At 31.1% G+C, this 24,846-nt stretch overlaps 1 protein-coding gene across 2 annotated transcripts; it reads left to right on the top strand.

Moving 5' to 3' along the window:
- The first annotated feature begins 25 nt into the window (after positions 1 to 25).
- Positions 26 to 21,842, top strand: LOC134719838 (myotubularin-related protein 14-like). Of its 2 annotated transcripts, XM_063582787.1 has the most exons (18): positions 26 to 245; positions 1,376 to 1,432; positions 2,973 to 3,079; positions 3,838 to 3,946; positions 4,961 to 5,036; positions 5,961 to 6,126; positions 7,083 to 7,156; positions 8,091 to 8,161; positions 9,427 to 9,504; positions 10,508 to 10,571; positions 11,575 to 11,737; positions 12,079 to 12,115; positions 13,877 to 13,944; positions 15,811 to 15,881; positions 16,182 to 16,314; positions 17,563 to 17,736; positions 18,774 to 18,884; positions 21,575 to 21,842. In XM_063582787.1, exons 1-18 carry the CDS (start codon positions 132 to 134, stop codon positions 21,759 to 21,761), a joined length of 1,860 nt encoding a protein of 619 aa, XP_063438857.1. In that variant the 5' UTR covers positions 26 to 131; the 3' UTR covers positions 21,762 to 21,842. The 2 variants fall into 2 exon arrangements, with proteins under 2 accessions (XP_063438857.1, XP_063438860.1); XM_063582790.1 differs by lacking the exon at positions 17,563 to 17,736.
- The last annotated feature ends 3,004 nt before the right edge of the window (positions 21,843 to 24,846 follow it).

The following is a 24,846-nucleotide window of genomic DNA, read 5'->3' as shown; positions in this document are numbered from 1 at the left end:
TTGAAATTAGCCAGTCAAAACTGTTCTTTCATTTTGCTAACCTCTTGAACCTGGAAAAGTAAATAATGGATGTCCACGAAAACAACAGACCAAAACAAATGTGTTATGTGTGATTTTATGATCAAAGTTTAATGTTATTGACTATGACTTCGTCATCAACCGAAGCAGTTTCTAAAGAAGACATTCACGAATTATTAGAACATAGTGTCAAAAACACGCACAAAGTGAAAGATGGAGACATCAAGGTTTGAACAGATGACACTTTTTCCAGGATGTTTATATTTTGATATACAGGAAATATGATTTCATTTCGATTTCAAGCAGGGGTTAACTATGTAAAAAGCATGGTTTTCATGGAATTAATGTTCTTTTATAAGATTTGCATGATGACATTCCTGATTATAATTTATTTCAACCCCCAACATTCTTTATTTTGAATACAGAATCTTGAGTACTTTTGCTTGCAATGATCTGAAAATGCTTTGTTTTACTTTCTGTTTAATAGACAGTATTGGAATCCTCTGGTCTGTTGTTATAATAAACACCTACAAAAATGTGTAGGCATGCATTTCATTTGCCGATGTACATGTAATAAATATGTATACTGAAAGAGAAAGTTCAAATAATAAATACTAGCTGTACAAGATGTCATAATTATCATGATATAAAAATTCAATGTATAGAAGAAAGCTCTCTACCAAAAATATTGAAAAGCTTTTAGTTTGGCTATTAAACTTATCTAAATAATAGGGTTTGTTGTAGACTTTATATGTATGTCATGCATCATGTAATTAGATAAGAATATAATGAGTGCTGAATTTTTAGTAATGTCATGATCAATGATATTGACCAAATCTAAATAACAAAGTTGTCATAATATTTGTAATTGCAAAAGTTTTATATAAATGTATGCAGGAATTTAAAATTTTCAAAATTTTTCTCATTCTTATTCATGTTATTTCTTATTTTAATTTGCATTTTTTTGTCTCATAAATTAAGATAATGTTTTACACATGTCACACATGTATACATCTCAGTGTTCTAGCTACAAAGTTTGAACAGAGCGCAGCGCCCACCCTTTTTTATTGACACCCTTGCCTTTTTCTGTTGTTTCACATGTGCCCTGCCTTTTTTATGGTGAAAGTCTGGGCATTTCTGTCTTTGAACATTTTCTGTAGTGCTATAATGAATATGCAATAATAATTATTTCTTGACTATAAATTGAACAAATATCAATGGTCATTGGATATGGAAAATTACAAAAAAAAATACAAAAAGCTGTGTGCGTTAAATATTCCTCCATCCATTATTTCTCTAAATTACTTAAGCTTCAACCACTCAATCTTTGTTAACAAGTTTTATTCTTTTATTGCAGGGAGATTTCATCATGGAAAAATGTCTGTTGTTGTTTTCGAAAGATTACAAATATTCTGTAAGTATTCTTTTATAAACTCATAGTTAGAATAACATGAGAAATGTCTTTTCAGTTGTGTCTTTTGTTGTTTTCCAAAGATTACACATATTCTGTAAAGTATTCCATTTTAAACATGATAAACGTTAACTCATAGTAAGAATAACATTAGAATTGATTTTATGTTGTTTTTCAAAAGATAACGCATACAACAGATACAATGTATTTTGTAAATATTCTATTATCTCGTGTTTGGGACAAATTGAAAATGAATCTTCATTATCATAATTATCATTGATTCTAACATGATGTCCTTCAAATGCTTTGAGTACACACCCGTGGTAAAATATGAATATATTGCTTGGGCTGTTCCAATCGTAATGACTTAATAATAGACATTTTACGAGAAAATACATGCTTGTGAAACCGAAAATCATCACAAGGAAACGTAAACAAACGATGCTAAAATCTGGTATTAGCTGATTATTTTTATACATATCATACATTTAGTAAATTATCATTTAAATTCATCCTAAACTATCTAAATACGTTATTGAAAACAGTTTAAGCATGTCACTTATTCATTTTGTTCTGTTCTTTTACACCAATTTAATATTGCGTTCATTTATGGGAAGGGCAAATATTGTCCTCCACCTAGAGCACTTCAATCCAAAATAATTACCGTATTTGTTCTATTAGAATTGAAATAATTCATGGGGGCTTGAATACAATGTATATCGTGATTTTACCATGGGTTGTCCTTTTATGCCGATATTTGACCCCTTGCTATCGCTCAGGGTAAAATATTTGTCATAAAGGGCCAACCCGTCGGAAAATCACAATATATTCAAGCCCCCATGAATTATTTCTTAATTATAATTGAAGTTTCCATATTTAAGTCCAATCTTTTTTTTTTAAATTAAAGTGTTTGATTTGTCCCAACTTCTCATTTAAAAGATGTGGTATGAGTGCCAAGGAGATAACTCTCACAAATTGTAAAATAAACCATTATAGGTCAAAGTGCGATCTTCAACACAGAGCCTTGCATGAAACACACCAAACAACAAACTATATGATAAAGGGTCCATAAATGACTAGCATGACTAATGACTGTGTAATACCATTGAGCATTCAAACTGGAAAACCAATGGTCTAATCTACATAAAAAAACAAAGAAACACTAATGAACCACATCAACAGACAACAACCACTCAACGTCAGGTCCCTGACTTAGGACAGGTGTAAATAAATGCTGCAGGTTTAAAGTAAAACCATTTAATAGGTACCAAACTACCAACCTTTGCCCTAAACTGAACCAAGTGTAATATCACTGCGTAGAAAGACACAGGAAGTCTTGTTATTGCACTTTCCATAGTCATACACATTTTCTGTAGAAATAGGCTGAATTTGATCAATTATTCACTTTAAAGAAAACAATTATCACGATTATACAGCAACAAGAAATATTCTTTTACCAATTAGTAGTATGAAGTACGCTTAATTAGTAATATAATTACTGTACATCTTCCTAATTTTTATTTCTACACTATCTATGTTTCAGGTGATAACTAATTTTAACGGAGAACTCTGTGGACATTATCCTTCCAAAATAATATTATTAGAATACCAATTAACTGAAGGTGACCAGAAAAAAGATAATTTTCATGGGTAAGAAATATTGAATAAGCAGACAAAATGTACAGATTTGAAACATTAATTTCATTGCTCACAGTTGTACCACAGCAGCATTTAAGGTTACAGTCTAAAATAAAGAGTTTTTATTTGCTTTTTTCAGCTTTAGAAATTGAGTATTTTATATTACTAACATTCTTAATTGATAGACCCAGCTGCAATTGTGGCTACTGGCTAGTGTACATATAAAAAAGAAGATGTGGTATGATTGCCAATGGCACAACTCTTCATAAGAAACCAAATGACACAGAAATTAACACTTTTAGATGACTGTACAGATTACAACACTGAACAACACAGGGGGAAGACGGGTTTGGAAGGCATTTTCTATCTAACTTTGCCAAGCCAATTTTTTTTTAATTTATTATCTTATACATTTGTTAAGGCTACCTTTCTTAAATAACCATCACCCGTTGTATTCAATAAACAAACCAGTCTGTCTTTTGATTCCCTTTCTAATTGATTTAGGAAAAGTCGGGCGATGAAAACAACACAAATTAATAAAATAGTAGTCTAAAGGTCGTCATTCAATCTTTTAACAAATTGGTCATTTCTCCAGTTTTCATTTTGCAATATTGCTTTATTCTTTTAAAGAATATATAACACTCAAAACTGCATTTACACACAGCAAAATGTACAATTGATGAAAAGATTTTCCTTTATCATGTTTATTGACAGAAAGTTGTGGAGTTTTCTGATGTTTTTATTTATATTCTGCAAATTATATTTTTCAGAGTTGAGAGTGTGTATGATACAACACAGATGAGAGAATTAATTAAACAAGCAAGATATGCTAGATGTAGATCTAGATTTGCTGTGCCTGTTATTATGTATGAAGGAAAGGTATGCCATAAGAACTTTAAAAAAGATGTCCAAATACATTTGATACTTGCCGTACAATGTATTTCACTGTAATTTGAATAGGAGTTACACATAGGTTAGATATCTTTGTCACTTTGAATTCATAAATAAAACGTGGAGCTATTATCACAAATAATTTATGGTAAAGACATTTATAATTCAATATGGTTTTCTATTTTACTCGTGGTAATTAACTTCAAAGGGTAGTAATCTGTTTCTTAAAATTTTTCATATAAAATAATTCTAAAAGTAAGTTTACACATGTTTGTTTTATAATGAAGCGATTGATTTTCTATAACATTTTGGCCTCATCAAATTAAAATGGCTGCCTTTTGAACCCATATCATAGGTCTGCATTGAAGTGCCAACGCTTTCCTATCAGAATAATTCTATCATTCCATGCTCTATGCAAATTTTAACATGGATAGGCATTATATATTTGTCAACATTTTACACAATTATTTCACCTGCTATAAAGATATTGACAAATTTAATGGCTACCCATGTTAAAATGAGCATATAGCAAGGCATGAAAGAATTATTTCTTAAATAAATCTGTCGTATTGATAAATTAGTCACTGTTTTATCAAGGACCTCTTTACATGTAGGTAAAGATTGATGAGTGTCCGTTTTAACTTTCGAGAACTCAACAGTAAATCAAAAATAATTTCAAGGCATCATATTGAGATAAAAAAAAATATGATGGCATTACAAAATTTTAGCTGACCTTGATGTGCATCAACTTAAAGTAACCTGTAATATCCAAACATTATCCAAATGTTTAGGGGCCAGCTGAAGGACGCCTCCTGGTGCGGGAGTTTCTCTCTGCATTGAAGACCTGTTGCTGACCTTCTGCTGTTGTTTTTTCTATGGTCAGGTTGTTGCCTTTTTGACACATTCCCCATTTCCATTTTCAATTTTATTAAATCATTAAATATTAGCACTTCACACAAAGTACTTAAGCTATCTTATAAAATATTTCTTTGTGTATTTCAGCATGTATGTAGATCAGCTACATTGGCCAGTGGTGCAGAGATGTATGGTAGATCTGGGTTAGATTTCCTCTTCTCAGGTACTTGTATGTTACATATATATCGGTAAACTGAAGCTCATGATTGAGGTAGACATTTTTAAAAATGATCCAACATTGATGGTTCCATGAGAGTTTTATCTTTAGTTAAAACGAAAATAGCACTACAGTTATTTGTATATAAATTCAGGGATATTGTGGTATATGTTAAAGAGAAAGCAACTCAAAAACCCAATCAATCCTGAAAAAATTTAGAGGACATCAAATAGTCTTCAACAATAAATACTAAATCACCATGTGTCTTAAAAATGTTTTGAATAATTCAGACTAAAAAAATATCTGCCAAAACACCAAATTCTCTTATAAAAGACAAAAAAAAACAAAAAGTAATATAACAATTACTGCTAACATTCTCTTTTATTAGTCTTAACAGTATAATAATTTCATGTGGGCACGATATTTACTTTTGAGAAAATTTTTAGATTTATGGCACATGTGGAAAATTTCTTATTTATCAACATACTGTTATATTTTAGCAAGAAAAGTATAATCATGTAACATGATCGCCCCCGGATTTTGGGACAGCACTAGGGTAAATTGAGTCGACAGCGTGAGGAAATGATTCGTTCAATATGTTGTGTATTGCATTGCTTATTATCCCCACTGTCATAGCAGAGAGGGTTTTAAGTTTTACCCTTGTCTGTCTGTATGTATGTCTGACATACGTACCAAAGTTGGTTTCCGTCCTCTAACTTTTGCCTCAACCAAATGTTATGAAACTTATACACAATGCTTATTACCATGATTTCCACTAAATACAGATCAGGAATGAAATTTGGTGGCATCACTTTTACCGTGTTATTCTTTTTTTAAAGGGAATTTTATGCAAAATTAATTGACTTGTTTAAATTTTCATTTGTCAAGCTTTGTGAAACCTTTAACAGAACATTTTGTGAACTATTGTAGGTCCTGAGGCAAGCTTAGGGCCCATGTCTAGTCCAGAGGAAGAAGAACCAGAGCTACAGATGTTTGACAGACTTCGTGGACAAGATAAAAAATTATTAAGAAATCTCTCTGTAAAATATATCTGTGATTTAATGGTCGAAAAGAAAAAGGTCAAATTTGGAATGAAGTAAGACTTTGTGAATAATTGGGTAAATTTAAAGTTGAAGCAAATGACCGGAGCACATGCCATAATGAAATACAGTAATCAGGAGTGTATTATCCATATTAGTACTTAATAATTTGTAATGAATTTTAGATTTTCATATTTATCAGTTAATATTGGATTTTTTAATTAAAACTGCATATTACAATTTGATTAGGTAAATTATTTTTAAGTACTCAAAATGAAACTCAAAAACACCCCTGTCCGCCAATTTAATTTTGAGTAAGGAGTGAACGACTGCATACAATACACAGCCAAACTGAGGACATTGAAATAACCCAACCTAGACTATATCATTTCAATTTCAATTATAGGGAGCTGTTTATTTTTACTGAAAACAGATTAGTTCAGGCAGTAATTATGTTTATATATTGTGAAGATAGCTCATGCAGTTACAATTTCAGCAAGTACATGTAACAGGTTTATAATTTTAAATATATCTCAAATTATCTTTATAAAATTGTTAATGCACTGTCTGTTTTCAAAACAATTGCATTTATTTAATATTATTCTGTAAGTGCAGCAGACAACTGTCTGTGCTGAGATCCATGTCGGGAATATACCTTTATAAATTTAAAGCAATTAAGGGAATTTTTGCAGATTTTAACATTTTTTCCCATACCCAGGGAGTTTATATTTCTGAAGTGAACCCCATCCAACCTTTCAATGATGAATTCATATGTTTTGTTACCTGTGAAAAGAGATCATAGCAAATATAAAAAATAAAAATTCAAGGATTTTACTGGCAGAGTGAAACTATTCAGCCTATTATAAGATACTATTTCATTGTGATATCAAAAAGTGGTTTTTTTCAATAAATTAATTATTCCAAAAGAGATCATTTGCTGACTGCATAGTCATGATAGTGTACATTTTCATAAGTTACAAATAAAGATAATTCCAAAAATTTGTTCTTTCAGCATAACATCTTCTGAAAAAGTGGACAAAGAGAACAGATATGCAGATTTCCATATTTTAACAACACCATATCCAGGTAATTGATAGCCGAATTCACACTTACCAAATAGATAGCTGAGTTTGTTGTTTTTCTGCTATGAATCTCTGTTGCATTTTAAAAGAAGAAAAAATACAATTTTTTGCTGCAAAAAGAAGTATATACATTTGTTACTACACCTAAATACAGTCCTTATATCAGTATAAAATGCTCTTGTCTCCTGCCTTTTGTATGCCCCCACCGTTGCAGAGGTGACATGAAGTATTACCCTTGTCTGTCTGTATGTCCAAAAATTGGTTTCCATTCTATTACTTTAGTTGGCCTCAACCAAATGATATGAAACTTATGCTTATTACCGCAAAACACAGATAAATTTTAAATTTACATAATTTGTTATTTTATCATTCTAGAAATATGCCTCTTTACAAATGGAAAATTTGCTAAATTTGTTGTTTCTGTTCTCACGCTTCAGCTTTTGTATATATTTACTTTATCAACAAAATCTTGAAAAAATACATGTTATCATCTAGTCAAATCCTCATTAACACTTAACTTTTGGTAACTCATACAGGCCTGATAATTTTATTGCTTTTTCCTATGTTATCACTTTATTTTTGTCAATATTTACATATTTGAATTTCACCAAACAGCTCAGAGCTAATGGGAATCCTGTCTACTTTGACATCACAAAATGCTATATTTCTTTCATATCCTGATAGAAGTGTTCAATTTAGAAATAATTGTTAAAGCAGTGTTTAGACCGGTTTCTGGTTAAATCAATACACATAATTCAAACTTTATTGCTAGAATTTGTATATATATTGGAATCCTACCATAATCCTAAGAGGTTTAAAGATAGAAAATTATTGGTATACACAAAAATAAAGAAACCACAGTAATCTGTAAATTCTGTTTGCTGTTCTTTCAGAATACTGCTAACCTTCTATCTATCTAATATGATAGTACTTTTCAGGTTGTGAATTCTTCAAAGAATGGAAAGATAACAGCTATACAGGGGAGACAATGATGTTTGATTGGAGTCAGGTTGGTATAAGATATCAATCTGAGAAAACAGTATATAAGGATCTTTACTAATGAATTGAAAGTCTCTACAATGTGCAACTGACTATTTGGTCATATAGAATCAAGGGCAATGGCTATTATTATAAAAAAATAAGGAGCTGTTGTATGTTTGGCAATGATACAGTTATCCATCAAGATCAAGGGACAATGATGTTAGCAATTTCATGTGTCTTATGGCCTTCACCAAAGAGAAAAACCGTTACAGCATAGAAAGCTCTAAAAGGTCCATACATGATATAATTCAAAAGAAAATAGCAAGTGTCTGATTTATAGTACAACAAAATAAACTACAAACAGTTACAACATAACCTATCAACAACAACCATCGGATATAACAGGCTTCTGGCTTAAGACAAACAAATTTAGAATGATGTATAGCTAAAAATGTTTGTGAACGCTTAAGGTGGCTCGGGACTATTCGATTGCGCATTATTTCACTCATGAATTACAAAAGTATTTGTCGTTAATCGATGTAATTTTTTTTAATATTTTGATTGATTAGAAATGTTAATTCATTGTAGTTATGTAATTAATAGAATGTTTTCATTATTATCGGCTTTTTTTAAAGGGTCAAAATGACAATTGTCCCATTTTCCCACCAAAATTTGGGTTTATAAGGCAAAATAAATTTTTTCCTTATCGGTGACCTATGTTTTTTATTGGGTCATTCTTTGAAGCTATATTCCCGTTTTTCATATTACAGTTTTGGACCAATTGTCATAGAACGTTTTTTTGATATTCCGAAAAAAATATGTCAACACCTCTATTTCCCCTATCATTTCATTGAAAAATGGTCCCTTTTACATACCTGTTTAAAAGTAAAATTTTGAGCTTAAATGGTCCGTGACCCCCTTTTTTTTACCAATTTGATTCATTTTCTTTAAAGAATAAAATAACCAAAAATACGGCACTTCTGATAGAAACTTCGAAAACGCCCGAGCCACCTTAACCCTCCCATTATCTGGGATTGTTGTGTAACAAGAGATCATAGCTGATTATAAGATGTTATATTTTTGTTCTGTGGATTCATCTATTTTTGTGGGTACAGATTTCTGTAGATGATTGATTTTATGGTTTTGCCTGTCTGCATTCAAGCCTATTGAAATTCATTGTTTACCTTTAACCATGAAGTTCCTCTAAATTGGTATCCCATGAATTATAATGAATCCTCAGTAGTTTGCAAAAAAAGTTTATGACCTAACCCAATGTATTTAATTTAATTACAGGATTTTGTGGATGCAGTGTTAGATGTTCCAGATGATCCATTGTTTGCACAGTTAGGTTTAGATTGGACTAAGTACAGAGTAAATATTTTTAGAATTAAGATAACATTAATAGTATGGTGAACTACCATATTTATCTATAATTATTGTTCTAACTTTTCGTCTATAGAGAACTAATTATTTTGTCGGTTATTAATTTTAGTAGATTTAGTGTGTATTTTTGTATTATTGGTTATGATTAATGAATAATGGGTTTTTTTTCCAATTCGTAGCCACTATAGACTCCTATCAGTTGATTATTTTTATCCCCCTGCTTTAAAAAGAAAGTGGGGGTATACTGTTTTACTTCTGTCTCTCCATCCATCCGTTAGTCCATCGGTCTGTTTGCCAGTTCATCCATCCATCCCATGAATATATTTTACAGCATCCTTCTCAGGAACTACATTACAAAGATTTCTTAAATTTGGGTTTAGGGTATATATGAGTCAACTAAATCATGTGAGTCGTTTTCGGAGTCATCACTCAAAAACTTCCTGTTTTCCTTATACTTTTATACTTTTAGTGGGCAGGGGTATCATTAGAAAGCAGTTGCTCACAGATTCACTTGTTTGATAATCAAGTAGATTCTTTTCTCGAATCTGCATGGGTCAAAATTCAAATATGATATAAAAGTTTCTGATTTGCCATTGTGATTCAATTATAGTCCACTGAATTGGAAACAGCTGCCTAGTGATTTACGTAAATGAGGTAAACCAGCTTATGGTAAGTCATTGATATTTGGAGTGCAGCTGTATCAGCATTGGCGCATCACGTTTAAGAGGAGATTTTTTTAATCTGCCCTTTCAGTCATGGTCCAAAGAATAGTTTATATGTTAACAAAAAATGATATTTATACTTCATTTGCAGCATACTGTAGAAATAACACTTTATGAATTGTACATTTTTTGTAGGTTAATGTCATCAACGTTTAACATAAGTATGTATAAATCTGCTGGTTCAAATGTTTGATAGTTTACATGTAAGTAATTAAATTACAAAATCTGGACAAATACACTAACATTTTCTTCTCTTTTTTTTTTTGCAGAACTGGGATATTATGCAATTAACACAGAATTATTTGTTATTACAGTTACATATTTTAAAAGAAGGTAAAGTATATTTTGTCTTATTATACCTTACATATATTTTAAACAATTCTATTGGGTGAAACGTTGTCACGTGATATGGAATAATTCAGTTGTTTTTCATTCAATTGCAAGGAAGGACGAATAACCCTTAAAATTTCCACCAGCGGTGAATAACCCTATTATTCACCGGCGAATAACCATTTGAGATTGTTGATTTGTACTTGAGTTATCTCCCATGATTATGACGTCACAGACGTAAATAAACAAAATGGCAGCGTTCACGTTACAGTTGAAGCAGTCACCGAGACTCAGAGACGAAGAAGAAAAAGAGACGAGGAAATAAGGCATTACACATGAATAGAGTGACAGGAGCTGATGATAGCTCTTATAGAGTAACGGTCCTTTTCAGGGCCATCAATATTTTACAAAAAGATTCTACTTTTGTTGTACAATCTAGAAATTCTAGAACACAAATGTATTTTCATCTGACGTCAACTTGTCTTTGACTTTGTTATAAAAACTTTCCACTGTTAGTTCGGTATAATAAATCAATTGTGGCCCCTTAGAATCGATGAATATCCAAAATTGTCAACCCTTGAAAGTTATTTCACTTCGGGCTGCGCCCTCATTGAAATAACCTTCTCGTGTTGACAATTTTGAATATTCACCTCTTCAACGGGCCATAATTGTATATTGTTATTTAACCTTACAATAACTAATAGTAACCTTTTTGCTTATTATTTTGACTAAAATTTCAATTTTTATTATCATTGTTTAAAAACAATACTTGGTCAAGCTCATGGTATCTTAAATTATATATTAAAGTAAAATTCTCATTTATTAATATTGGTTATTTTACTTTAAGGATTGCATTTATTCAAAATGTATCAACATTTTTTCAACATTATTTCATTGGTTTTGATTAGGGTATGTTCAATGCATTTACTTTTAACTACAATATGTGATTTACTGATTTTGATTTTAAAATGAAAAAACTCTATAATCTTTATATGATCTTTTTTAGGAGACAGTGGTCTATTAGTTCATTGTATATCTGGCTGGGACAGAACGCCAATGTTCATATCACTACTGCGTCTTTCATTATGGGCTGATGGGATTATTCATGCCTCCTTAACGCCCACAGAAATATTATACCTCACACTTGCCTATGACTGGTACTTGTTTGGGTAAGTAAAACAATGAAATAATGGGTTTTTAGCAAAATTTTCTTTATTTTACTATTTTACACATTTTTTGTTGGCTTAATTATCTTGATGCTGGTTAGAGATGTGTACATCCAAAATTCATTTTTATTAAAATTCAAATATATGAAAAGCTATTTTATATATAGCTTTTAAATGAGAAAGAAAAGCTTAATTTATTTTGGAGGAAAATGTTTGCCTGTGAAAAAATCAGAGAGGTACAATTCACATATGTGTACTATTCTATTAAAACACCTAGTATTTTATTCAGATTTTCAAAAATTCTGTCAAGCATAAAACTATTTAAAGAATGCTTTTATTTGCAGACACAATCTTCCAGACAGAGTCCATAAAGGAGAAGAGGTAGGAATGAAATTTTGTCCATTAATTATAAATTGGAAACATTACAAGAAGTACTGGTATGATTGCAAATTAGACATATATATATATATTCATCCGAGACCAAATGACTTGGATCTTAACAATTGACCAGTCCACCAAAACACAAATTAAAGAAGGTTATATCATTTTCATACATTTATATTTATCTATAAATGGCAAATATAAGTTCTATTCCCTCATAAAAAGTAACACACAAAAAATGAAAATACATGTATAATATCTACCAGTAAACAGCTGTGCCATGAGCGCATGATACGCCCATCGTCTTGTGTGAAAGTTTAATGCAATAATCATTAATAATTTCTGAGAAAGTTTTAAGCAATAACCATATATTGTTTTTGAGATAGGGAGGGACATGTAAACCCCCCCCCCTCTTTTAAAAAAAAATAAAATAAATATCACTAAAATAAAATTTTGAATCAAAACCAAAAAGTATACAGATCTTAATATTAATGTAACAAATAAGTGTGTAAAGTTTTAAGCCATAATCTATTAATGTAACAAAAAAGTGTGTAAAGTTTTGAGCCATAATCATAAATTGATTTTGAGATACGGCGTGACATGTAAAAATACCCTCCCTCTTTTATACAAATTACTAAATAACTGAAAAATGAAATTTTAAATCATCACCAAAAAGTATACAGATCTTAAGATTAATATAACAAAGAAGTGTGTAAAGTTTTAAGCAATAATCATAAATCGTTTTTGAGATACAGCGCGACATGTAAAAATACCCTCCCCCTTTTTTACAAAATACTAAATAACTGAAAAATGAAATTTTAAATCATCACCACAAAGTATACAGATCTTAAGATTAATATAACAAAGAAGTGTGTAAAGTTTAAAGCAATAATAATAAATAATTTTTGAGATACAGTGCGACATGTAAAAAAACCCTCCCCCTTTTTTACAAAATACTCAATAACTCAAATATGAAATTTTGAATCATCACCAAAAAGTATACAGATATTAAGATTAATATAACTTAGAAGTGTTTAAAGTTTTAAGCTATAATCAAGAATTGTTTTAGAGATACGGTGTGACATGTGAAAAAGCCACACCCCTGTTTAAGTTACAATGTGCCGTAACTCAAAAAGTTTTAATCTTATTTTCACCAAAGAGTATACAGATCATTTGACCATCATAAGAAACATCTATATCAAGTTTTATGAAACTTGGATAAGTCGTTCTCAAGTTTCGGTGCGACATGTTTACGCCGGACAGACAGACGGATGGACGGACACCGGACATTTGTATACCACAATACGTCCCGTCTTTGACGGACGTATAAAAACTGATAGTAAGATTGCTCTGAGTTTTATAAAGAAGCAAGTGCAGCAGATCTTTTGAAATACATGTGATACTTTGAGTGGGACAGAAAGTAATATGGACACATCATTCTTTTTAAGGAGAAAAACAACCAAATATATCTAAGTTCTAAATGGAGACATCATTCCAAACCTTGATCGTTTTACAATGCTTACAAAATACAAAAACCATCTAACACACAACTTTATATCATTGTTTGTCTAAGATTTATTTATATTCAATTTGATGTGCCTTTCAAAATGTAGGTATGAGATATTATTTTCTGTTAGTTAAATTAGACTTAATATTTCTCCTTCAGACTAGTTCCTTTAGTAAGACTAAGAAATTATCTGTTTAATTTAGTTAAATGTATACTGATTAACATAAAACAAAATTTTGTTTTCTCTATTCCAGATTTTATTTTTCTGTTTTAATTTTCTGACTCACATTGCATCAGATGATTTTTCTGCAATCAAGAAAAGGTAATTTACTGAACTGTATATTTTCAATTCTCTTCTGTAAAGATAATGAATAAAAAAAATAATCAATTCTGAAATGAACTTCTGTTTTATTTAAAAAAGTATTTTATTTTTCAAAAAGTGCACGAAATATATTTATACAATATAAATACAGGGATTCGTAAACAAGAAAAAATTAAATAAATCCGTCTCTCTTGAAAAGTTAATTTTAATCTGCTTAGAAAGATTGTCAAACTCCTTATGGTGGGACCTCATAGTGTGGGACCTAACACTACAGGGAGATAACTCTGTAAAATTAGCTAAACGTTTTAATTACGTTGTGTTGTTTTGGGAATATTCTTCAATTTAATTTCTCAATGATCAAAATGAGTATTTGTTAAACTGCTATATAACCAGTGTAATTTTTCTGATAAATTGGTTGGTTCAATTTTTGTCGAGCCTGCAACTTTTGTTGCAGAAAGCTCGACATAGGGATAGTGATCCGGTGGCGGCTGCGGCGGCTGCAGCGGTGTTAGCTCACTTCTTAAAAGCTTTATATTTTAGAAGGTAGAAGACCTGGATGCTTCATACTTTGTATATAGATTCCTCATGTTACGAACTATCCATCAGTCACATGTCCAATGTCCTTGACCTCATTTTCATGGTTCAGTGACTACTTGAAAAAAAAGTTAAGATTTTTTGTAATGTTAAATTCTCTCTTATTATAAGTAATTGGATAACTATATTTGGTATGTGCGTACCTTTCAAGGTCCTAATGCCTGTCAGACAGTTTTCACTTGACCTCGACCTCATTTCATGGATCAGTGAAAAAGGTTAAGTTTTGGTGGTCAAGTCCATATCTCGGATACTATAAGCAATAGGTCTTGTATATTCGGTGTATGGAAGGACTGTAAGGTGTACATGTCCAACTGGCAGGTGTCATCTGACCTTGACCTAATTTTCATGGTTCAGTGGTTATAGTTAAGTTTTTGTGTTTTGGTCTGTTTTTCTTATACTATATGCAATAGGTCTACTATAATTGGTGTATGGAATGATTGTAAGGTGTACAGGTCTAGCTGACAGGTGTCATCTGAACTTGACCTCATTTTCATGGTTCAGTGGTTATAGTTAAGTTTTTGTGTTTTGGTCTGTTTTTCTTATACTATATGCAATAGGTCTACTATATTTGGTGTATGGACATATTTTATGATCTTTATGTCGGTTACGCTGGTTTTATTTGACTTTGACCTCATTTTCACGGTCCATTGCTAAGTTTTAAGTATTTGTGTGTTTTGGTCTGTTTTTCTTTATTAATAAGCAATAAGTCAACTATATTTGTTGTATTGAAGAATTGTTAGTTCATGGTTGATTGATCAATGTTTCCTTTTCTTGGTTAATGTTGAGTTTATGTGACAGTTGTAATAAATCTTTATATTTAGGTCTATCAAGATAGTATCAAGGATTAGTAAAGAAGGCGAGACATTTAAGTGTGTGCACTTTTGTTTGAAATTTTTTATATTTTTATCAAGGGGTCAAAGTAAATATTTTGTCAAAATTTTATGAAAATTAAAACAAGCCAAATAAAATGTTATCCAAGGTGTTGGGTACCACCTTATACAAAAGATATCCATAAACCTCAAATTCTAATATAACTTCTCTTCAAGTACACACGCAATTTAGATTTAGGATAATCTGATTTGGTACAAGAGCAATCTAGGTAGGGATATTATCAATTCAATGGAAATAACTCAATGTTGAAGGTAAATCTTACACATACTGGTTTTGATTGAATTGGGATGAGAGGCTGGAAGTATTAGCTGTCTCTTCAAGTTAACATGTGTTGTTGGTTGTCTTAGTGATATCTACTTTAAAAAAAAATTGTGATTTCAGAGAACCAAAACATGTTTCTAGGAATGTTTCCAGACACAATTCAGAGTGCAATATAGAGGGGGTTTTATTAGGTAAGCTTAGAGTTTTAGAAATTGTTTTATTTGAGAAAAATCCAAACTTTTGCCATTGCTATAAAGTTTGAAGTTGGTGGTAAGTCATCTGAACCAGAACCACACATGTTAAGGGTGTACAATACAGGAAATATCTCTCATTGATTCTGTCTTTAAATTTAGACAAAAGTTCAAATTCATAGACAGAGAAATGTTTTTCTCTTGTTTTAAAAAATAAAAAGTGATTTCAACGTCTACTGTAAAATAAAATTTTGCTTATCACTAAATATAGTTATTTGAGAGTTGTATTTATTATTTCAGATAATGATCCTCGACGACTAAGTTATAGAGGTAGTAACACAAGTATAAGTAGCATTGGAAGCAGTAGTGTAGAGGGCGCTCCTACATTTTTCTCAACTAATGAATCTGATGATGATTCTGCCAAAACAAATGGGTTAGTAGAAAGAATTTATTCTGATACGAAAAGTTTGTTTTTTGTTTGAATACTTGGTTAAAAGTATCAATATATATCTAAACAAATGTAATTTATTTAAGATTTATTAGCCTAAGCAAAATCATTAAAACAAATATGATACCATCCCACTGACACAGAAAGATTTTTACAGAAAGTATGCTATTGACAATGTCATCTTTGAATGGCAGCAATGCCTCATATAATATGAAAACAAAGATTGCAGTTTGATCTATTGGAGACAAAAATCATGTATTTGCCATAGAAATCTCCAAACTTATGTAACAACTAAACTAAAACATATATTGATTGGACTTTCAACACTGTTGTGCATTTTGTGTCAGTCAGTTTTTATTGGTGGAGAAATCCTGAGTGCCCTCAAAGAACAATTGACCTTTAGTAGAAAAACTAACACTCCTAGTCTTGGAGTCGAGTGCACATTTCCTGTGAAGGATTTGAACTCTCAACCTCCGTCTTGTTGGTACTGATACAGTTGTTTGACTACTTAATTAGACCACTGAACCACCCAGGCCCCCTAAACTAAAACAATTTACTTTCTTATATGATCATAGTTACATGAAGACATATCTCATGCATGCTTTTTTTATAATCCTTTATCTTTATTCATTATTTTAAACAAACTTTTTTCCGACACAATATTTTCAGGAAAAATATATAATGCACATTTGTGGTCAGTGGGATGTGCGTTCACTAAAATTATTAGCATGGTTTGTATAATTCATATGTTTGATCATAATTTTTCTTTTTTTATAGTTGATATAACATGCTTGTTTATGCTTTTGCTTGTGATAAGTGGACATTTTGTAGAATACTGATTTTTCACTGAGAAAATTTTTCAACCATTATACAAGAAAGATCTTTAGAAATCACTTTTGCAAGTCAATTAAGAGATTTTCTATTTGTTAATTAGTGAAGATTTTCATTATTTGTTCTATAAACATGATAAATGTTGTCTGTATTTAATTTTTGCAAAGATATCACAATAATGGAAACAATTTTTTTCCTAGCAAAAATTATATATAAATTCAACATGAGTCAACATATGTCCTAACTAACTAAACTAGTACTACATTATTTTTCGTTAATTATAAAATTCAAGAGAAGTCAATATATGTACTAATTTATTAGTCCCAACTAACTAACTAGTACTACATTGCTTATACCTAACAGAATCTCCACTTTGTACTAATGTATAGCCTATTTTTCTAGGAATCCTAGTGTGATGATTGGTCAACAATCAAGACATAAAATGCCTGTAGAAAGTCCCATCCATTTTAACATCAGTCATTACAACAATACACCATCATCATCTAGTCCAATGGCAGTACCAAATAATCTCAGAAAATACTCAACCATGTCAACAGGTTCTCCTGCATGTGGAAGGTGTGTTAACTGGCAGACAAGAGTTTAGCTGAATATAGCAATTGATTATCTTACGTTAATTGAAAAAAATCATCAGGCATAGCGTGGCTGTAGCAACCAAGCATAGAAAATGAGCGAGACTTCATAAAATTTGATTGCAGTCTTTCAAACCATTTTTTTAGAGCTGATAAGATGACCTGGAATTGAAATATCTTATCATCTTTATATGTAGCAAAGTTTTGTTCTTTTGCAGCTGAGCATAGTCAGGTTTTCGCCAGCCAAGCTTATTTATAAAAAAAAAATAGCCATCTTTTATAGAAAAAAATAGTATTTTCTTGGTTCCCTTCTGCAGCAAACAGAAAAAGTGCTTAAATTATTATTTATAAACTTTGCTTAAGGTCTTTATTTGTAACGAATTTTAAAAAGTTTCTATGAATATGTTTATGTCTATACATGTATCTATTGGTTCTGCTCAAATATCATCATATGCTTCATTTCTTTCAATATATCAAATATTAAATAATATTCATCCAACCTTTGTTTACTGCAGTCAACCTTTGGGGTGATAGAGATTCAAAATGTATTATTCCACTGTTTATACATATTGATAGTTTATATGGTATTTGATTGGTTCAGACTAATATTTTATGTTCAGCATATGGGCAGTGGAATAAACCATTCATTTCCCTTGGATTTGAGAGACATGAAGATTTGCTACCCCTCAAAAATCACATTTCCCTCAGGCAAAGCCCTCGTGAAATATGAATATTCTTGGGTGAACAAATCTTCATATCGCCCTCATGCACTGAACATAAATGTTTATTATTTCTCCCAGTTTTTTTGCACACACATTCATAACCTTATTAAATTAAGTTCATTCATACCAGTGAAATAAACTCCAAATAGAAAAATATCCTGCAATAGTATTTCCACTGGAACAAATGTTACAGAATTTGCTCCTTACAGAACAAAGGGTATATAATATTATTTAAAAATGCATTATCCTCATTGCCAAAAGGTTTTTTTTACATTTATAACATAACTTGTACCTGTTACAGTTGGCAAGTAGTATCCAGTACAGGCAGTCTGAGGGGACTTGTATCATCTCATGATTCTCCACTGTCAGACAGTAACAGTAGTGGTGGACATGGTTCAAGTCGGCCGAGTTCGTAAGTTTGTTACAAGACTCCCATTATCTGATAAGCAAAGTTTTAATTCCAGTTAACTCAACATTGTGAGTTTCATAATGTTTTTTATGCCCTGCCATAGCAGAAGGGGGCATTACGTTTTACCCATTTCATCTGTAATTCCTTCTATGCATCCCAAAATTGTTTCCTTTCTCAAACTTTTTTTCCTCTTCCAAATATTATAAAACTGATACACAATGCTTATTACAACAAAACACAGATTAAATCTGAATTTGGTTGGTTTAACTTTTACGGTTCTATGGTTATGCCTCTTTACAAATGGCAAAAATGGTGATTTTTTTGTTTCCATCTTCTAACTTAAGTTTGCTTTGAGCAAATGTTAGAAACTAATACACAATGCTTATTACCACAAAACTCAGATCAAGTAGGAGTTTGGGTAGAGTCACTTAAATGTTTTTGAGATATGTTCTTTTATAAAGTTATATGCAAGGGTGGGCATCATCTGTCTTGTGGACACATTCCCCATTTATTTTTGAAAAAAACTTCAATTGAAAGGACTCATAGTAGCAGGGCTGTAACTAGCCTCTTCTAGTAGTGAGGCAAATATATATAAGCCGAGCGGAGCGAGGCAACAATTTTTGGCGAGGAGTCTGGGGGCAGCTAAAGGCCCCCAGAAGCTCTGAGAAAAATAACGCAAACTCATGCATTCTGAGCGTTTTCCGGACTCTTTCTAACATCGAAACGCAATTAATATTTAGCTAATTTTCTGATAATATTCTGGTCTCAAAGCAAAAACATAGATTCATTTCAATTTAAGACTTTTTGGTTTTTTGGACAACATTAAAAGACCGATATAAAATTGAGAATGGAAATGGGGAATGTGTCAAAGAGACAACAACCTGACCATAGAACAGACAACAGCAGAAGTTCACCAACAGGTCTTCAATGCAGCGAGAGATTCCCGCACCCGGAGGCGTCTTTCAGCTGGCCCCTAAACAAATATATGTACTAGTTCAGTGATAATAAACGCCATACTAAACTCCAAATTGTTCACAAGAAACTAAATTTTAAAATAATACAAGACTAACAAAGGCTAGAGGCTCCCGACTTGGGACAGGCGCAAAAATGCGGCGGGGTTTAACATGTTTATGAGATCTCAACCCTCCCCCTATACCTCTAGTCAATGTAGAAAAGTAGGATAAAGCAAAAATCTTAATTCTCAAAACCATTAATTCAGGATCTGTCTGTCTGTTCTTGTCTTATATTATACTTAGACTTCGGTGATTTTTTTATGACTAGATTTAAATATAGTGACAGTGCATGCGCAGTATCATACTTTAAGTACTAGTATACTGCTTAAGTCAACACTAGAGACCATCTTGACCCTGTTTTACAGTATTGATGATTCTTTTATTGTTGAAGACCCTCTAGCAACTTTAACCATTGATCATTAGTATTTTTCCTATGCATTAACTTTGTGTGCGATTAGGTTTCGTGCACATTTACTCAATATTCCTTTATTTTCTGTTAAAATGGTCTGAAAATGGCTTAATGCAAGTTTAACCCTTCAATGTAAAAAGTCATATGGCAGTATACATGATTGGTTTTTTTTCAAATTATTTGATATCGGGAAATTGGTGACCTTACTTCAATTTAAACCATGTCAGCTATTTAGTTTTATCTACCAAAAAAAATCAGTTTTTTATTCTTTGATATCAAGTTCAATTCTCCATGCAGACACGACCATTTTGTTCTGTGTCTTGTAGCATCGTATATTCTTAAAATATTTTCTCACACAATATCTGGACATCGGTGGACATGCAACATTGCAAAACCACACGTTTACAAAGGAAAATCAACACTCAGACTATATTCATAAAGTAGGACAATAAATGAACAAATGACAAACCCGGGACAGAGACTGAGTACAAACAATAGACCATCAACTCAGAAAACTAAAAGTAAAAAAGAAACATGGATCACAAAAAACATGCAGGGGCGACACCAGAGAGTGAAGAGAACTTGCTTCTCGTTAGACACTTTCCGTGAAAACAATTCGATATTAAGACAATCTTTTGTTTCAGTTTGGTTTTTTTAAATTTCTAACATGAGGCATTTGCCTCATTTGCCTCAATGTAGTTACGGCCCTGATAGTAGTCAAAATACAAGATTCAACATTTAGTTACTCTAATGTTTTACTGTAGGACATATTTTCATTAAGATGAAATAGAATTAAAAATATCTGTTAGATATTACCATGAATTTGGGAAGTGACTATAATTAGCAGTTTTGGTAACATGGAATTAAAAAAAAATATGAATTATGTTTTACGATTTACAGTCTGAAATAATTGCCATTGATAATGAGAATATAAGATTTGATTTTTACAGGACGATAGACTAACGATTTCATTCAAACTCTTAGCTCAAAAAGAAATCGATAATAGCAAAATCAAAAATGACTAAAATCATACAACAGTACATTGTAAACAAAACACAACATAGAAAACTAAAGCCTGAGCAACACGAATCCCACCAAAACATGCATTTCACAGTTGAAACAAATTCAAGAGTTTATTTTTACTATTAGGATATATATTCTTATAAATAATGTTCTTTGCAAAAGAAAGAAACTGCCTGTATAAAATGTATACCAGTACTAGTTTTCTAAACATTTTGTTCTGCCTAACAGTATTTTTTATTTTAATTTAGGTGCCAAGAAGCCACAGAGACTGTTATCCCTGAAAGTCAAAGGTGGAACAAACTTGACTCTGTTAGGAGAATATTTCATAATGCATATACAAATAAAATCATTGCTTCCAATGGCAGAAAAGGAGGCATATCAAATTTGTTGGACCAGTTTGCAGAAAAAGTTGGATTTAAGTCTGGGAAAACTTGAAACCATAGACAATGAAAAGACAATATACAACAAAACCAATTGTGATAAAAATGAAAATAATATATTACATTTTAAAGGGAGTATTGTGTGTTGCCTTTCTTTACTTCACATATAGAATAAGAGCAGCTGGATTAGTCAGAATTACCAATTCTAATTTACTTTCTTTCCCATTAAGATTTGTATTTTAAGAAAATCTTATAAAAAAAACATTAACTTGTAACATTTATAGTATTTAATTTCTACCTCATATTTTTTTTTTACAAAAAGAAATAATAAGCTTTATTATATATTAAAGCTTCCATAAAAAAGAATGTTCTACACAGCTACTTTTGCATAGGTACTATTTCTGTACCAAAAATCTGTAGTACTAGAAATCTACTTTTGATATTCAGTACTTATTTGTTACTTTAAAATTATTGTAATATTTAGGTACCTATATTTTACAGTACTTGATTTGTACTTAAAATGAAATTTAAGTACGACAGATTTTTGGTTGCACAGTTACATTTTCAGCATTTTGAAAGTTTGTCCTTTTCAAATCTCATAAAGTTATGATGTTCAAACATGTAATACTGCGATCATTGGTGGTATTATTTTGTACCAATATTTCAAGTACAAACCAAGTACTGGAAAATACAAGTACCTAAATTTTACCAAAAGTAAAGAAATAGTACTAAATATTAAAAGTAAGTTTCCAGTACTGCAGATTTTAAGTACAGAAATAGTACCTATGCAAAAGTAGCTTTGTTGGAAAATTTTATACATGCATCATATTGCAGTAACTGCTGATTTGAACATAAAAGATTTTTTTTTAAAACCTATGATTAAACAGATAATTTATCAACAATAAATGAATTTCTTAAATAATAAAAAAAACATGGATGTGCGGGCCAGGTGTAATGTGTCTGCCATGATGATTTTAATATAATATAACTAATTTTTACAATATGACATAAAATCAGTAGTATATATCATTGATATATAACTATGGATGTGTCTTTAATAGAAGAACTTAAATGTGAGACATAAGAATTGAAGACTTGCAATTATGAAAAATAGATAATATTGACCTAGTTTCATTTTAAATACATTCATTGAAACTTCATAGTTTATACAGATGTAATATTTTATAAATTTTGACATTGGTTCCTGAGAAATTGACTTTAAGACAATTTATAGATAACTATGCTTAATCCAGGAAGCTGAAGTAATTCTAGCATAATAGCTATAAAACAAAGCTTGACTTTGAGGCAAAAGTGTAAATTTATTATATGTTCCAGCAAAAATCATAGCTTGTCCCATTTATACTTTTAAATGATCATTAGTTTTTATCAAACCAGGGTTCTCACTTATCTAAAGATGGTATGCATAGAAGCAATGTTATACAGAATGCTAGCAATCTTTATTTCATATTTAAAAAATCAAAATAAAGGAACTTATATATATTTCACAAGTACCACATAAGAACAACAACCAACTTGTCTATTCTTAGCTAAATAAGTCTAGATTCAAAATGTGTTTGAGGTTGGTGGTCATAGGGACTACTAAGACTGCAAATACGGTTGTCCCAGTAAAATTTGTTGGTTTTGTATTTGCAGGAATTGTTTGCTATCAGTTATTTTTATATGTGTAGATATATATATAAAATCAGTATATGTGCACAATAATTATATAATATCAAGTGTAAATGTCATCAGTACCAACTAATTATAATATCACCTAAAGTGTCATCAGTATCAACTAATTATAAGATCACCTAAAGTGTCATCAGTATCAACTAATTATAAGATCACCTAAGGTAGAGGATAAGTCTTATCTAACCTGTTTCTACTTTAGTTTTAGAAATCATGTAAAAAAATACTTAGATTTTAATCACCTATACCGTAATAGTGATTGAGGTCAATTTGATTTAATATTGGCCCTGTAATTCGATAAAAAAAAAAGATAATAAAGAAAACTGGTGGCCATCTTGAACAGTAAATCACTTAAGGTTCATGTGGACCCTATGGCTAAAATGGCTGTATTTTCACCTCAAAATTTTCTCTGAGTACAGGCGAACCTGTGCAACTGGAAAAGTTTTAAGGCATAGCATGCCCTAGATAAATAGAATTTAAATGGATTGCATGATTTAGAAAATTCATAACTTAACTGGATTTTGCCGTACATTTTTTTTCGTCTCTGCAGAAGATGATAAAATTAACAAACAGTTGAGTTTACCTTGATATGGTCCACTTAGGTACACAGTTTAAATAACCAATTATTGTCAGGTATCTATTGTCCATCTAATGTCCATTTCAATTAAAAATGCTCACTTAAATATTACCTGTGGGGAAGTTCTCAAACCTGTTTCACAACTTAGTTTATTTTGGCACCTTCTGTAGGAAGGAAAAAAAAGTGCACGGCAAAATCCTGGTAAGTTTTTATTTTTCTAAAACATAAAACATACTTAAAATTCATTTATCTAGGGCATGCTATGCCGGATTTTTTTTTTACAGATGCGCAGGTATGTCTGTACTCAGAGTAAACTTTGAGGTGAAAATACGTCCATTTTAGTCATAGGGTCCACATGAACCTTAATATTTCATCAGCACCTCATAAGGAACATTTATGCCATGTTTGGTTTCATTCCATCCAGTTCATTTCTGGAAAAAGCGTTTGTAGGTATTTCCCATAGGGTCTTATGTTAATTAAGTCCCTTCTGGCAGCCATCTTGGATGATGGTTCGGCTACAAAGTAACAGCACTTGTTCAGCACCTCATTATGGACATTCATGCCATGCTTGGTTTCATTCTATTTAGTAGAAGAAAACATTTGTATGTGTGTCCTATAGGATCCTTTTTTAAAGGCAGTGCTTTAAGGCCTGACTTTTAAGTCATGAGGTTCATCTTTTCATACGCAATCTTTGCTGGGGGTCTTTTGGCCAGAAATAGATCCGAAAATGTTCGAATTTCTCCTCTTCTTTTTATGGTATGATATGGTTTTTGTTTCTTTCATTTACATTGGGGACTAAAGAAACGATCAGTGTGTATTGTTCGTTTTATAGAACTTGTTAATAGTGTGTATTTTGCATTATAAGCAGTCAACC

This window comes from Mytilus trossulus, chromosome 1, assembly GCF_036588685.1.
Source record: "Mytilus trossulus isolate FHL-02 chromosome 1, PNRI_Mtr1.1.1.hap1, whole genome shotgun sequence".
NCBI lineage: Eukaryota > Metazoa > Mollusca > Bivalvia > Mytilida > Mytilidae > Mytilus > Mytilus trossulus.
This window is presented reverse-complemented; position numbering and strand designations above follow the sequence as displayed.

Bases quoted from the DNA above. Each gene is read 5' to 3' on its own strand.
- LOC134719838 (XM_063582787.1), top strand. From the start codon at position 132: ATGTTATTGACTATGACTTCGTCATCAACCGAAGCAGTTTCTAAAGAA. The intron at 3,080-3,837 runs GTAAGAAATATT...TATATTTTTCAG, and splicing joins AAAAAAGATAATTTTCATGG to AGTTGAGAGTGTGTATGATA. The intron at 6,127-7,082 runs GTAAGACTTTGT...TTGTTCTTTCAG, and splicing joins AAGGTCAAATTTGGAATGAA to CATAACATCTTCTGAAAAAG.